The sequence below is a fragment of the Brachionichthys hirsutus genome, chromosome 23, assembly GCF_040956055.1.
Source record: "Brachionichthys hirsutus isolate HB-005 chromosome 23, CSIRO-AGI_Bhir_v1, whole genome shotgun sequence".
NCBI lineage: Eukaryota > Metazoa > Chordata > Actinopteri > Lophiiformes > Brachionichthyidae > Brachionichthys > Brachionichthys hirsutus.
This window is the reverse complement of record NC_090919.1, coordinates 288581-303295: the sequence shown is the minus strand read 5'-3', so window position 1 is coordinate 303295 and position 14715 is coordinate 288581. Positions and strand designations below refer to the sequence as shown.

The 14715-nt window shown below is 57.1% G+C and overlaps 3 protein-coding genes across 4 annotated transcripts in view; all 3 read left to right on the top strand.

Annotated features, from left to right (window-relative positions):
• The window catches only part of LOC137911591 (FH2 domain-containing protein 1-like), a 6619-nt gene extending 4478 nt beyond the window's left edge, over nucleotides 1-2141 (top strand). Inside the window, 1 exon segment of the mRNA XM_068755973.1 lies at nucleotides 1-2141. This exon segment is cut by the window's left edge and continues 147 nt beyond it. Within this exon segment, the coding sequence (XP_068612074.1) occupies nucleotides 1-1665 (1665 nt within the window). The 3' untranslated portion in view covers nucleotides 1666-2141.
• A 1618-nt stretch (nucleotides 2142-3759) lies between these two features.
• Nucleotides 3760-9467, top strand: LOC137911592 (F-box/WD repeat-containing protein 7-like). Of its 2 annotated transcripts, XM_068755974.1 has the most exons (13): nucleotides 3760-4004; nucleotides 5050-5132; nucleotides 5315-5450; nucleotides 5515-5649; nucleotides 5715-5838; nucleotides 6168-6304; nucleotides 6392-6505; nucleotides 7439-7620; nucleotides 7711-7936; nucleotides 8035-8101; nucleotides 8252-8395; nucleotides 8649-8798; nucleotides 8875-9467. In XM_068755974.1, exons 1-13 carry the CDS (start codon nucleotides 3966-3968, stop codon nucleotides 9006-9008), a joined length of 1671 nt encoding a protein of 556 aa, XP_068612075.1. In that variant the 5' UTR covers nucleotides 3760-3965; the 3' UTR covers nucleotides 9009-9467. The 2 variants fall into 2 exon arrangements, with proteins under 2 accessions (XP_068612075.1, XP_068612077.1); XM_068755976.1 differs by lacking the exon at nucleotides 8649-8798.
• Nucleotides 9468-10328: 861 nt separating this feature from the next.
• Nucleotides 10329-13189, top strand: rnf150b (ring finger protein 150b). The gene is made up of 6 exons (XM_068756043.1): nucleotides 10329-10848; nucleotides 11219-11469; nucleotides 11543-11697; nucleotides 12313-12409; nucleotides 12492-12738; nucleotides 13071-13189. The coding sequence occupies exons 1-6, from the start codon at nucleotides 10392-10394 to the stop codon at nucleotides 13187-13189; spliced, it is 1326 nt and encodes a 441-aa protein (XP_068612144.1). The 5' UTR covers nucleotides 10329-10391.
• The last annotated feature ends 1526 nt before the right edge of the window (nucleotides 13190-14715 follow it).

Sequence of the window (14715 nt, the reverse complement as noted above, 5' to 3'; positions counted from 1 at the left end):
TCTCTCGCTGCCAAGCGTGAATTGGAGACGGTCCTGGGCGTGGCGAGCGCCGATCACAGGCGGGACGTGAACCCACAAACGGCCGAACCGACCTCTGACCTGATCCACGCCGACCACAGCGGCGGTTCTGACCGACTTACGGCCGGCTGCAGCCAGGAAGCCGTTTTAAACCGGAAAAGTCCGTTTGGGTCAAAAGGGGACCGAGTTGATCCGGATAAAACCGGACGGATCAGGACCGGCGCCGAGGAGGCAGAACCCAGCTTGCGTGTGGTTCTAGAGAAACGCCAGCTGGTGCCGGCGCTGACAGCTTTCCCTACGTTGACCCGCCCCCACGAAGGACCAGCCCCCGGCCGTCGTCATGGAGACCACCGGGACCATACGGGGGTCCCAGATGTGGAAGAAAAGGCGGCGGACGTCTCTCAGGACCAGAAGACACGGAATGAACCCGAGCTTGTTCTGGTCCCTGAAGCGGACTGCTCTTCATCACGGCGAGAGGAAGACGAGGGACGAGAGGAAGACGAGGGACGAGAGGAAAAGGTGCTGGTGTGGTGTGTGTGTGAGGCCGAACCAGCGGAGGGGGGGCCGTTTAGAACGCACCACCAGTCCGAGTCCTCGGCCCCGCCCACCACACCGCCACCAGCCAATAGGAGTTCAGTGCCTGTCCCCATCAGCAGCCAGCCGGCGCCTGTCTCCTCCCCCAGGTGGGGGGGACCCCCCCTCACCACAGAGGAGAGAGACAAACCGCCCAATGACAGGGACAGGGACGCGACTACTTCCTGTCACAGAACCGATGGAAAGGCGGCGCCGGGTACCTCGTCCAAAGCGTCCCCCAAAGACCCGTCCACCCCTCAAGGTCGTCCCGCTGGGAGGAAGCCCACCAGCGCCGCCGGTACCACCGAATACAAGCCGGTCCGAACGCTCACCAGGTCCGAGAACCAGAGCCTGAGACGGGTCGTTAACGTCCCCAGAACCAGAACCAGAACCAGCCAAGGCCCGACCCCAGGAAGCCCTCCTAGTCTGTCCATCCGGCGAGGACAGAGACCCTCGACCGCGCCGTCATCCCGGCGTTCCAGTACCAGCAGAACAGCAGAACCCAAAACCCCCAGAGAGGAGGAGGTCCCGGGACCGAAGGCGTCCGGTCGGGGGCAGGGACAGGACAGGAAGCTGTCCCCTCGGAAGCCTTTAGCGAAGCCCAGGGTCCAGCCGGAGGAGAGGATGTGCCGCTCCGCTTTACGGGAACTCGCTCGAGGAGGAGGAGGAGCCAGCGTCAGTGCTCCTCCCACTCCGTCACACAAAGCTGCTCCACCTCCACGTTTCACCAGAAACACGGCGTCCTCTTTGTTCAGACGGACTCACACGACCCTTGCCCTTCCCTATTCCGTCCCAGACTCCCCTAAACGCTCCTCCTCCTCCTCCTCTCTTGCTCCGCCTCCTCCCTCCCCTTTGACCAGAACAGAGTCTCTGAGAGTCTCTGCCACCGCCAGATCCTCTCCAGATCACACTTCATCATCGTCCTCCCCTGTGAGACGGCGTCCGAGCATCAGGGCACCTCCTCGCTCTGCGGCGCCTCCTCTGGGCCACCGGCAGAATGACAGCGGGAGCTCCTCCCACAAGTCATCTCAGTCCAAAGACGCCAGCAAGCCCAAAAGACCGAGCTGGAGATAGGAGGAACCTGATGTCTCTTCACTGACTGTCCCAACACGTCCGTGATGTTGGGACAGGAGGCGGGACGTTCACTGACACAGAACCGAACCAGAACCGTCCTCATTATTGGGTTTTAATGAAGCAGGAAGGAAATAAATGTAAATTTATAATGAACGGAATCCTGTCTGTTTCTGCAGTTTGTTTATCACTTTGTGTTTGTGTTGTTTTCTTCTTCTATTGCTTGTATTTTATGTTGTACCTCCTCATCTCGCTGTGTATCCACCGTGCAACGACAATAAAAGGCTTTCTGTTCTATTCTATTCTATTCCATTTTATTTTATTCTATTCTGTTCTTCCTGACTGACTTTAATTCTGCACTTTGAGCTTCAATCACCGATTTGAGCAATCTCTGTAAACTATTATTGTTTTTAAGAGGAAACTGATTTAAAATCATGTTTTAAAATGTTTTCATGTAGAAATCATTTCTCCTCTTCAAAGTGTGCTGTTTGTTCAAATGACTATATTTATAATAATAATAATGTACCTAAACAGGGGAGGAGCTTTGATTTAAATTCTAATATGTCGGTTATTAAATTAAGTTTGTTCTTTTCATATGAAATAACTTTCCTTCGAGGCCGCGCGTCGGCGAGACGTCATCAAACGGCGACAAACAAAGCTCCATTTGGGAGAGCGGAAAGTTTGTTGTTGAAGGACCAGCCGTTAAACGGCGGCTCTGAACTGCCCCGGCGGACTACCGGCGGGACTACCGGCGCCCTACCGGCGGACTACCGGCGCCCTACCGGCGGACTACCGGCGGGACTACCGGCGGACTACCGGCGCACTACCGGCGGGACTACCGGCGGGACTACCGGCGGACTACCGGCGGGACTACCGGCGGGACTACCGGCGGGACTACCGGCGGGACTACCGGCGGGACTACCGGCGGGACTACCGGCGGGACTACCGGCGGGACTACCGGCGGGACTACCGGCGGGACTACCGGCGGGACTACCGGCGGGACTACCGGCGGAAACACGACAAAACGCAGCATGAGAAATAAAACCAGAGAAGAAGAAATCCCGGCGCTTAAATTTAAAGCCCGCGGGAGAACGTTTCAAAGGTGAGCTGACGTCACAGCGTTTACGTTTGATTTAACGCGGACCGTTACTTTATGAAGTACTGCGCCGACGTTACTATGATCCCGTTACTGGTTGTGCTGGGAGACAAAAACGGGGAAACTTTATTTAAACCCAGACAACAGACAAGCTAACACAGGAAACAGGATCTCAGGTATTGATCACGAGTTGGTTTTTCACCTGGCTAGGTTGCCGTGGTAACAATCAATCAATCAAATCTTTATTGCAGACACAATGGTCCAATTAAAAAGCACACATAACATTTACGTTTACACAGTAAACACAGTAATCCTGTAATAACAGGTACCAATGACACCAAATACCTGAGTTATACTTCACAGCGCTCAGGCTTGGCTGAGTCAGTGTTCTGATGATGTCATTCCCTGAGTCCTGCAGCCGACATATACACCTGTATGCAGGTGTATTATACACCTGTATGCAGGTGTATTATACACCTGTATGCAGGTGTATAATACACCTGCATACAGGTGCCTCAGCTGAGCATTAAGGGCGTTCACCCCGACACCACAGAACATCTCACCGGCGCTGGACCGTCTTGGTTCCTGAGAAGTATCCGCACGCAGTCATTGTACGCCACCCTCAACTTCTGCGTGCTGGCCTGTTTGTACCTGATCCACAAGGGGGCAGTATACAGATGATGCACCTCAACTGGTCAGATTTTACAGTAAAATACATTTGTGTATTTGATGCAGGAATATTGATCAAACTCGCTGATCGGTGTGTTTATTGATCTTTGTCAGGATGCTGAAGAACGATGGAAGAGGAGGAAGAGGAGGAAGAGGAGGAAACCCTTAAAGCAGGTGAGAGAGAGCTGATTGGTGGACGCGTTCAGATCTCAGAGGAGGAGGAGGGGTCTCTGTGAAGGGCTCCCCCCCCCTCCCTTTGCGTTCACCTGACAAGTGACGCTTTAGCTCACGCCCTCTGGCCCCGCCCCCTCTCTCTCTGAGAGAGAGACACAGACAGAGGACATGTCTCTGCGCGTTCCCGGAGCGGTCGAGCGACGCAGAGAGAGAGAGAGTCCCGACGCAGCGGACCGGACCCGGAACCGGACCCGGACCGATCCTAACGACAGCTGATCAGCGTCTGATCAGATGGGTTGGTGACGTCACGGCTCGGTTCGGTGGATTTAGTTTTCGCTGCCGTTAGCTTCCCGGGAGCGGCAGCATGGGGTTCTACGGTACCCTGAAGCTCATCTTCCACAAGGTGAGGGCGGCTGATCGATCACCGGGTCGGTGTCTGTCGTGCATGTGAGGGAGCCGGAATGACGAGGCGTTTCTCACCGCGGTGTGTGCGCGCGCGCGCGCCACTGCGGATCAGAGACACAGATTTTATCGGTGATTGGGTCTGATCGATGATCGGTCACAAAGCTGGACGTCATTCTGAGGCGTGACGTAATAAATGAACGCGTGGCTTCCCCTCAGCTGGAGGAAGTCCAGATGACAGCCGGATGTGATTATTGATTATCGGCAATGGATGATGGCTTCGAGCTGGAAACGTGTTCCGGTTCTTCCGCCTAAAGAAATCCAAACATTCAAAACGCTAAAACCGAAAAGCAGATTCCCGGTTTACGAGAGGGCGGGGAGTGACGTCACGTTGATTGATGCTGTTTGTGGTCATTTAACGGAGGCAGGAAGCACACTTGTTAGCCGGTTAGCCTGTTAGCCTGCTCTGTTTTAGACAGGCACCGTGACATTCCTGCGTCCATGGGGGGGGGCAGACTTTCTGTTTCACGCTGTAAGAACTGAAACACGTCATTCAGCTCGACCCTGTGACGTCATAAAACATTTTGTCCGTGTACGTGAACGTTTAACTGTGACTCAGGACTCTGCAGATTATCGTAGCTTCAGCTGCTTCCTGTTAGCTAAAGCCCAACATCGTAGCTTCAGCTGCTTCCTGTTAGCTAAAGCCCAACATCGTAGCTTCAGCTACTTCCTGTTAGCTAAAGCCCAACATCGTAGCTTCAGCTGCTTCCTGTTAGCTAAAGCCCAACATCGTAGCTTCAGCTACTTCCTGTTAGCTAAAGCCCAACATCGTAGCTTCAGCTACTTCCTGTTAGCTGAAGCCCAACATCGTAGCTTCAGCTACTTCCTGTTAGCTGAAGCCCAACATCGTAGCTTCAGCTACTTCCTGTTAGCTAAAGCCCAACATCGTAGCTTCAGCTACTTCCTGTTAGCTAAAGCCCAACATCGTAGCTTCAGCTACTTCCTGTTAGCTGAAGCCCAACACTTCCTGTCGCTTCCTCCCTCAGATGAAGCGCAAGCTGGATCACGGTCCGGACGGGCGGCCGTTCTCTTCAGGGAAGAAACATTGTAAAGGCCGCGCGCACCTCAGGTAGCATGCTAACACTTCCCTAGCTGACCGCTAGCTGGCACACACTGCAGAGTTCACTGTTAGCATCCTGTTAGCATTCCTCCAGATAGAAAACAACCATGAATTTCCTGAAATATTTCCTTCGTATATTTGGGCTGTGGAGATGCTAGCCGGTGCTAACACATCTGTCTTCCTCCCATCAGTCCATCCAGCTTGGCTCAGGCCACACCCACTACGTTTGGTGACCTGCGCCTGGCCAATGGGCTTTCAGCTCAGCGGCGGCGCGTCGTCTCGGGCCCACCCCCCTCTGGCTTGCAGGACTGGCTTCACATGTTCCAGGTCAGCACCTGATGTTTGTTCTGTTTCTATTGGACTGTAATAAACCCCGCCCCCCCCCCCCCAGGCGTGGAGCGGGCCGGAGAGGCTGCTGGCGCTGGACCAGCTGATTGACAGCTGTGAGAGCGGCCAGGTGAAACACGTGATGCAGGTCATCGAGCCTCAGTTCCAGAGAGACTTCATCTCCCTGCTGCCCAAAGAGGTACGGTTCAGCCCCCCCCCCTCCACATGGGGGCGCTATCTGACCGTGGTCTGGTGTGTCTGCAGCTAGCCCTGTACGTGTTGACCTTCCTGGCCCCCGGAGACCTGCTGCAGGCCGCCCAGACCTGCAGGTACTGGAGGATCCTGGCTGAGGACAACCTGCTGTGGAGGGAGAAGTGCCGCGAGGACGGTGAGTCCTCCCCAGTCCCCCCTCCCAGTCCCCCCTCCCAGTCCCCCCCCAGTCCCCCCAGACGGAGGCAGCTCATTGGCCGCTCACCTGAGCGCAGCATCCAGCGCAGTAGCGCCCTCTGCTGCTCTCCGGGCGTCCTGCCATCCAGGCCGGAGCCAATCAGCAGCTGGCAGAATAAAAAGTTACAGCAGCCGTGAGAAGCTAACGTTAGCAGCTGTTAGCTTAGCCTAATCTCCTGTTAGCTAGCTTTACCCAGCCTGATCGTGTGCTATTTGATGCCTGCTGATTGGTCGGTGTCTTCGGCCCGACGCTCCTCTTCCTCTCTCCAGGCATATCGGACTGGGCGTCGTCTCGACACAGGAAGTGTGTCCGTCCAGGTGTGGCGGTCAGTCCGTGGAAGTCGGCCTACATCAGGCAGCGCCGCATCGAGGACAACTGGAGGAAGGGGGACACCCAGGAAGCGAAGGTGCTCGCCCCCGGCCCCCGGCCCCCGGCCCCCGGCCCGGCAGCAACGTGGGCTTTGTCAGAAACGCTTCGCTTCTCTGCCCTGCAGGTGCTGAAAGGTCACGACGACCACGTGATCACGTGTCTGCAGGTCAGCGGCGACCTGGTCGTCAGCGGCTCGGACGACAACACGCTCAACGTTTGGTCAGCCATCACCGGAAAGGTGGGGCGGAGTCGTGTTACTATGGTAACGGGTACAGTCTTAGTTCTTCATATGCTGTAATACTCTGTCCAGGTTCACACAGTGAAGCGGTACAAATTAGCCGTCTGACAATCATTGGTTCAAGTGTGTGTGTGTGTGAAGGCCTCTGATTGGTCCTTCACATGCAGCCCAGACCAGGACAAACGCTGCGTCCCCAGGGCGTCCCCCAGGGCGTCCCCCAGGGCGTTCCCCGGGGCAAACGCTGCGTCCCCCAGGGCGTCCCCCAGGGCGTCCCCCAGGGCGTTCCCCGGGGCAAACGCTGCGTCCCCCAGGGCGTCCCCCAGAGCGTCCCCCAGGGCAAACGCTGCGTCCCCCAGGACAAACGCTGCGTCCCCCAGGGCGTCCCCCGGGGCAAACGCTGCGTCCTCTGCGATCCGGTTCCTGATAACCACGAAGGTTTCCACAGCGAGGAGTTTTGTCCTGGAGCGACACGCAAACATTCAGAACCTCTCTGGTTCTTAAACCAGACACACCTGCCCTGTGTGTGTGTGTGTGTGTGTGTGTGTGCGCGCCAGCAGGATGTCGTTCCTCGCCTCCGCTCCGTCTCTCTCTCCACAGTTTCAAAGGCAAAGTTTTTCCTCTGTTGTCGTGACAACCAGTAACGCGACACCGTCAAACTGAAATTAAGTGTGTGTGTGTGGCCTTATGGGTAGTTACGAACAAACACTGACACGCACACACACACACACACACACTCTGATGGTGCACGTAACGAACGACGAGTCAAACGTTCATTTTCATTGGTGGATCGGGTGAAGGCGTGTCATCGGGGGGTCATGAGGTTTGTGTGTTTATTCTCGTCAGGAACCAATCAGTTAGACTCCGCCCTACAGGCATGCTACTGGCCCCCTCCCATCTGGACCGCCCCCTAACGTGTCTCCTGCCCCCCCCCAGTGTCTCCGGACGTTGACGGGTCACACCGGCGGCGTTTGGTGCAGTCAGATGGCGGCCGCCACGGTCATCAGCGGCTCCACCGATCGAACGCTGCGGGTCTGGGACGCCGAGAGCGGCGAGTGCGTCCACACGCTGCACGGACACACCTCCACCGTTCGCTGCATGCATCTCCATGGCAACCGGTAAAACACACAACCTCTGCTTCGCTTCCACGGAAGCCAGTCGGGCCGCCTGATTGGCTGACGCGGTGGTGTCCCGCCCCTTCTCCTCAGGGTGGTGTCGGGTTCTCGGGACACGACGCTGCGCCTGTGGGACGTGACGACGGGCCGCTGCGAGCGCGTGCTGGCGGGCCACGCGGCGGCGGTGCGCTGCGTCCGGTACGACGGGCGGCGGGTGGTGTCCGGCGGCTACGACTGCATGGTGAAGGTGTGGGACGCCGACACGGAGGCGTGTCTACACACGCTGCGGGGACACACCAACAGGGTGTACTCGCTGCAGGTAAGCACGCACCTGCTGCAGTCCCGAGTCCGTCCACCAATCGGAGCTCTGTGGGCGGGGTTAAAGCCTGTGACCTCGTCTCTGATCGGTCTTTGCAGTTTGACGGCGTGTTCGTGGTGAGCGGCTCGTTGGACACCTCCATCAGAGTCTGGGACGCCGACACCGGTACTGAAAACACGATCGGGTTTTATTTTATTGAAATATATTTGGGCTACGTTTAACAACGTTTTTTATGAACCTATTTTTACGGTGTTAAATCAAAACTAAACCAAACTTCCGTCACATTTCAACAACATTTGGGTGTGTCCTGTCCAGGTAGGCGTGTCCACAAATTGACGGGCCACCAATCACTGACCAGCGGCATGGAGTTGCGCGACAACGTCCTGGTGTCGGGAAACGCAGACTCCACGGTCAGGGTGTGGGACGTCCGGACGGGACAGTGTCTCCACACGCTGCAAGGTGAGCGCAGGCGGAGCTATATCAGCTTAGGGGTGTGGTCATGCAGCGTGAGGGTGAGACGAAAGACTGAGGACAAACTGTGATATGGGACGTCCCGGAATGGGCTATTGCTTAGCTTCAGGCTAAGTGTGTTAAGCTACAACGTAGGCTAACAGAGACAGACCAGAAGTAATGTTAGCTCGACAAGGCTAGCAGTGAGCTAGCATGAGGGGACATGGAGGTCAGAGGTCACCGTTGATGGCGTGTCCTTCAGGTCCCAACCGGCACCGGTCGGCGGTGACGTGTCTGCAGTTCTGCAGAGGTCTGGTTCTGTCCAGCTCCGACGACGGGACCGTCAAGCTCTGGGACCTGAAGACGGGCGCCTGGCTGCGGGACGTGGTGGCGCTGCAGAGCCGCGGATCAGGTCCGAGCCGCCCGTCAGTCTGAACCCGTGTCTTCTGTTCCATCGTAACCAATCACGGGGCTTCCCTTCTCCTCAGGCGGCGTCGTGTGGCGAATCAGAGCATCCGATACTCGGCTGGTGTGCGCCGCCGGCAGCAGAAACGGGACGGAGGAGACCAAACTGCTGGTGTTGGACTTTGACCTGGACGACAGGAAGAAAGAGACAGACTGAGTAGTGATGTCATCAAGCGGGGACAGAAGGGACGGCGCTTCCTTTTAAAACCAAAGTCGGCTGCTCTGACATCACAAAATGACTTCCAGCATGGCGGCGTCTGTTGCCATGGTGACCTGTTTGAGTGAAGGATGGTTGCTCAGGACGCTAGAGACAGCTTTAACGATGACGATGGTTGAATGTACCTGATGAAGAGGAAGAGTCAAGGAGCCAATCAAACACCGCTAGCATCCTCACCGCTTTTTAAGACACCTCGGTTTCCTTTACTATATCTGATAGACTGGTTGCCTAGCAACACCTCTAGCCAATAAGCAGACCCGGTTCTGATGACGTCATTGTTTTAAATACTGTAAATACACATGATGTACAGATTTGTCTTTATATAAGAGTGAAACTATTGCTGCCGGTGGGTGATCAATAAAGATGACTCATGCAGCGTGTTGATCTGATTGGCTCTGAAGCAACAGGAAAGACTTTATTTTCTGAGTCTTATTTAAATTACAGTCCCTCTTTTGGAATCCTGTCCGGTTCCGCTGGAAGCCGAGGCCGCGGCGGCTCATGCAAACCTTCGTGTGCTGTTGCTCGCGTGTGATTGGTTCAGTCGTAGAGCGAAAGCGACGCCCACCGTCGGGGCGGGGAGCGGCGCCAAAATGGGGAATTCTACTGTTTGAAGCGTTAAAAAAAATGGCCGGACGTCGCAATTCTCTCGAACGGAAGTGACGTTTGCGTCACTTCGAACCGATCCTTACGTCAGATATGAACGTGTTTTAGACGAGATTTAGGTTTAATTTAGATTCGGACTCATGCGGGCCCGGTTGTAGGTTTGAGCAGGTGATCTTCCTGGCCGCCAGATGGCGCAACTCGCGACCACCGCTGGCTGAACTTAAAGACTCGTAACGGAAACGCAACATTTCTCTCACCATCAAAGTAAAAGAACGACGTCTTATTTACGGCGCAGTGACGTCTTAAAAGCACCGAGTTCACGAGACGCGTTTTCCTTCGCTACGCGGAGGGCGATGAAATAAACGATTCAGTTAAAAACAGGCTTTTATTTTACAGTCAATAACCGGAAGTGTTGTGCTCATCATGCTAACTTAAACCAGGTCGGCTAAGGCCGCGTCAAAACAATGCCGCGTCCGGCTAGCATTCAACGTTAACGGGCAGCCCAAACGATCGGTAGCTCGGCGTTCGGTCCCGGTACCGGTCGCTCGCGGGACCGTTGCGCGGCGTTTCGTCCGTGGGTGCGTTCTGCGTGGAGCTCCTCCCGCGGCCGTTCTGGTAGAAATGGAGGCGGCTGGTCGGTGCCTGCTGGTGGGGAGCGGCTGAAAGCCCGAGCAGGTGGAGGCGGGGGGGATCAGAGAGGAGCTCCCGGTCGGCCCCGCCATGGCCCCGGGCTCTCTCGTGGCGGCCTGCCGCAGCCTGGCCCTCTCGACGTGGCTGCTGTCCTTCTGCTTCGTGCACCTCCTCTGTCTGGACTTCACCGTGGCCGAGCGGGAGGAGTGGTACACCGCCTTCGTGAACATCACCTACCTGGACCCGGACACCCCGGAGGTCCGCACCGACCGGACGGAGTGCGGCCGTTACGGGGAACACTCGCCCAAGCGGGACGCCAAGGGGGTGCTGGTCCTGCCCGCCTCCGCGCACGACCGCCAGGCCTGCGACCACAACACCCGCTTCGCCGTGCCCGCGCAGCCCGGGGCCTGGGTCGCGCTGGTCGCCCGGGGCAACTGCACCTACAAGGACAAGATCCGCCACGCCGCGGCCCAGAACGCCTCGGCCGTGGTGATCTTCAACGTGGGCTCGGCTAATGCTAACGACACCATCACGATGCCTCATCCAGGTAGGGCGGGGCCATCGATCACGGGGGCTGATCACATCGATGTGCGTTGAAAGTGCGATCGAACCTCGTTCAGTCCAGCAGCAGGAACCGAACGGAACCTTCATCCCTTCCGGGTTTGGATTGATCCTCAGGTTCTCACCTGGCCCGTTAGCCGGGGCTCAGACTAGCACCTGGAGGCAGTCGCGCTGTGTGCGTGTGCGTGCGTGCGCGTGTGTGTGCGTGTGATATTTGTATCGATCCACCTGCTGCAGCAGCCTGACGGGATGGAGGTGAGTCCAGGCGGGTTCCTTCTGGCGCCCCTGAAGGACGGACCTGCTACGGCCGAGGATTGTTGGACGTAAATGTTCCTCGCTGTCTCCGCCCCCTTCAGGTACAGGTGAGGTGGTCGCCATCATGATCCCAGAGCTAAAAGGCAAAGAGCTAACGTTGCTGCTGGAGCGTAACGTGACGGTCACCATGACGATCACCATCGGGACGAGGAACCTGCAGAAGTACGTGAGCCGGACGTCGGTGGTGTTCGTGTCCATCTCCTTCATCGTCCTGATGATCATCTCCCTCGCCTGGCTCGTCTTCTACTACATCCAGAGGTTCCGCTACGCCAACGCCCGGGACAGGAACCAGGTACGCCCAGAGCGGTGACGTCATGCGGGCGCCGCTGCCTCACCTGACACTGACCGCGCCCTCCCGCCCACAGCGGCGGCTCGGTGACGCTGCCAAGAAGGCCATCGGTAAGCTGCAGGTGCGAACCGTCAGGAAGGGCGACCAGGAGACGGAGGCCGACTTCGACAACTGCGCCGTCTGCATCGAGGGCTACAAGCCCAACGACGTGGTGCGCGTCCTGCCCTGCAGGTAAACCGGCGTGTTAGCCTCTCCTGCTAGCGTTTAGCGGCGGCCTGAAGGTGTTAGCTTCTCCTGCTAGCGTTTAGCGGCAGCCCCGGAGCAGCAGGCTGAAGGTGTTAGCTTCTCCTGCTAGCGTTTAGCGGGGGCTCCGGGGCAGCAGGCTGAAGGTGTTAGCTTCTCCTGCTAGCGTTTAGCGGCGGCCTGAAGGTGTTAGCTTCTCCTGCTAGCGTTTAGCGGCAGCCTGAAGGTGTTAGCTTCTCCTGCTAGCGTTCAGCGGCGGCCTGAAGGTGTTAGCTTCTCCTGCTAGCGTTCAGCGGCGGCCGGAAGGTGTTAGCTTCTCCTGCTAGCGTTCAGCGGCGGCCTGAAGGTGTTAGCTTCTCCTGCTAGCGTTTAGCGGCGGCCTGAAGGTGTTAGCTTCTCCTGCTAGCGTTTAGCGGCGGCCTGAAGGTGTTAGCTTCTCCTGCTAGCGTTTAGCGGCGGCCTGAAGGTGTTAGCTTCTCCTGCTAGCGTTTAGCGGCGGCCTGAAGGTGTTAGCTTCTCCTGCTAGCGTTTAGCGGCGGCCTGAAGGTGTTAGCTTCTCTTGCTAGCGTTCAGCGGCGGCCTGAAGGTGTTTCTCCTCTGCAGGCACCTGTTCCATAAAGGCTGCGTGGACCCGTGGCTGCTGGACCACCGGACCTGTCCCATGTGCAAGATGAACATCCTGAAGGCTCTGGGCATCGCTGTGAGTCCGGCCCCCAAGCACCTGGAGGAGGAGGCGGGGCTCCGGATCCGCGCTGACTCCCTGTCGGTGCTTCTCTCCCCAGCTGAACGCCGACTGCCTGGACGACCTGCCGCCGGACTACGACCTCGCCCTGGCCGGAGTGGGCGGAGTCGGGGTTCTGGCTCTGGAGGCCGTCGTGTCCGGGGCATCCAGTGACGGGACCCCGAGCGAGGACGGCTCCTCGGCGCTGCTGGACCCCGGCGTGCGAAGGGTGGGGCTCCCACAGGACTACCAGGACCCCGACACGCTGAGGGACGGCCCTGTGCCGGCTGCCACCGACACGCGCACAGGTAACACGCACAGGTAACACGCGCAGGTAACGCGCGCAGGTAACGCGCGCAGGTAACACGCGCAGGTAACACGCGCAGGTAACACGCGCAGGTAACACGCACAGGTAACACGCGCAGGTAACGCGCACAGGTAACACGCACAGGTAACACGCACAGGTAACGCGCGCAGGTAACGCGCGCAGGTAACGCGCGCAGGTAACGCGCGCAGGTAACGCGCGCAGGTAACGCGCGCAGGTAACACGCGCAGGTGACACGCACAGATGACATGCAGGTAACACGCATGCAGGTAAGTTTACAGTTTCTTCGCCTTTAACCCCGCCTCCTTTTTCCAGATGAGCTCCAGCCAATGGCGAGCAGCGCCTCGGTGGCGTCCCTGGTCATCACCGTGGAGACGGGACTCTCGTACGAGGAGGGGTCAACGGAGCAGTGCCCCCTGGGGGGCAACTCCTGAGGGGGGCGGGGCTGTGCCAACAACAAACTACTTATTTATGAATAAACGAATGGATGATCGCGTTGAGAGGAACCGAGCCGCCGGAGCCCCGCCCAGTCCGGGCTTCTAGCTCCGTGTCCCTATTGGCTTAGCCTCAGGAGGGGTGGGGCTACATCCAGAGAGCTCCGCCCAGCATGGATGTTCTCCTTCATCAGCACTGGTTGGTCTTGATGAGCCGGTTTATCCGGGGCGGGACCAGAACCGGCGCCGCTCACTTTCCGTTTCTGGATTCGTAGAGTTCTGGTCCTGTCAGGAGGATGACTCTTATTTTGAAAGGGCCGAGGATGGGGTTCTTTGGGTTCTGCTCTTCGTCACGGCGCCGCTCATCGGGCTTTTGCTGCTTCCTGTTTGATCTGACTTTGAAGATGGCTCCATCCTCATCCTCATCTTCATCACGTCTCAACAGGATGTCGGACCGAAGCTTCCTGAACCCAGAGAGAAAGGTCGTCGTCTGTTTTGTACCAGATGAGACGTTTATTTTTGTAATGACTCCCCGACCCGACCCGCGGATGCTCGTTGGGTCAAATATTGATCCGGCTGCTTGTGTTGATTATTTGTGTGACTGTACACACGAAAGTCGTGGAGCTGAACACGGATCAGAACCGGTGAGAGTTGGTCCGAACCGCTCGGAGGCGGCGCCGTTTGTCTCTGCTGCTCACGAACGTTTAAACCATTTTACGCCAATCAATAATCAATAAGATGTGAAACCAAAGCAGCGTTTGGTCAGTCGCGCACCGGGTCCCACACGTCTGCTAGCAGGACGTTAGCTCAGCAGCTAGCTAAGCAGGGGGGCGGGGTCACGGATTCCCTGGGGGGCGGGGTTGAACTAGGTCAGTTTTCCGGGCCTAAACTTGAGACCAGATGTTGCCAAACCCTCATGAAGACGAAACATCAGACTTTTCTCGGTGATGCGTTTCCTGTCTGGGGGGGGGGGGGGGGGGGGGGGTTATGATGCTTCTTTCCGTGCTTTCTTTTATTCCTTCTCCGATCCCTTTGATCTCCAGCTGAACGTTCTGTTGTGCTTCGCCGGTTGGCGTCCGGGAGCCCGTCGGAGGTTTGTCTCCGTGGACGGTGTGTGTTTATGCTAAGCTAACGGGCGTCTGTCCGTTTCTCCGGGAGGTTCTGACCCGTCTCCTCGTCCTTCGTCTTCGTGTCCCTGCTAAACTGAACCATCGACCCGACGGCAGGTCGGATTCTTTGCCGGATTCTTTGCCGGATTCTTTGTCGGATTCTTTGCCGTATGTTGTGACTTGTGTTGTGATTCTGACAGAAAATAAAACCTACCGAGAATCGGATCCTTCCGGGGCGATCCGACCGTTGTTGCCGTGGTAACCCCTCTGTTGCCGTTAGCGACGGGATGTGAAGCAGCTGTGTGTAAATAGAGGGCGTGGCACCCTGCTGTCTGTGTTTCACGTGTTTTAAACCAGGACAGAGTTTAAATAAAGTTTTAATTCAGGTTGATGGTTTTGAGAGAATTCTTGGGTTAA

Bases quoted from the DNA above. Each gene is read 5' to 3' on its own strand.
- LOC137911592 (XM_068755974.1), top strand. From the start codon at position 3,966: ATGGGGTTCTACGGTACCCTGAAGCTCATCTTCCACAAG. The intron at 5,839-6,167 runs GTGAGTCCTCCC...TCCTCTCTCCAG, and splicing joins GGAGAAGTGCCGCGAGGACG to GCATATCGGACTGGGCGTCG. The intron at 8,396-8,648 runs GTGAGCGCAGGC...CGTGTCCTTCAG, and splicing joins GTGTCTCCACACGCTGCAAG to GTCCCAACCGGCACCGGTCG.
- rnf150b (XM_068756043.1), top strand. From the start codon at position 10,392: ATGGCCCCGGGCTCTCTCGTGGCGGCCTGCCGCAGCCTGGCCCTCTCG. The intron at 11,470-11,542 runs GTACGCCCAGAG...TCCCGCCCACAG, and splicing joins ACGCCCGGGACAGGAACCAG to CGGCGGCTCGGTGACGCTGC. The intron at 12,410-12,491 runs GTGAGTCCGGCC...TTCTCTCCCCAG, and splicing joins TGAAGGCTCTGGGCATCGCT to CTGAACGCCGACTGCCTGGA.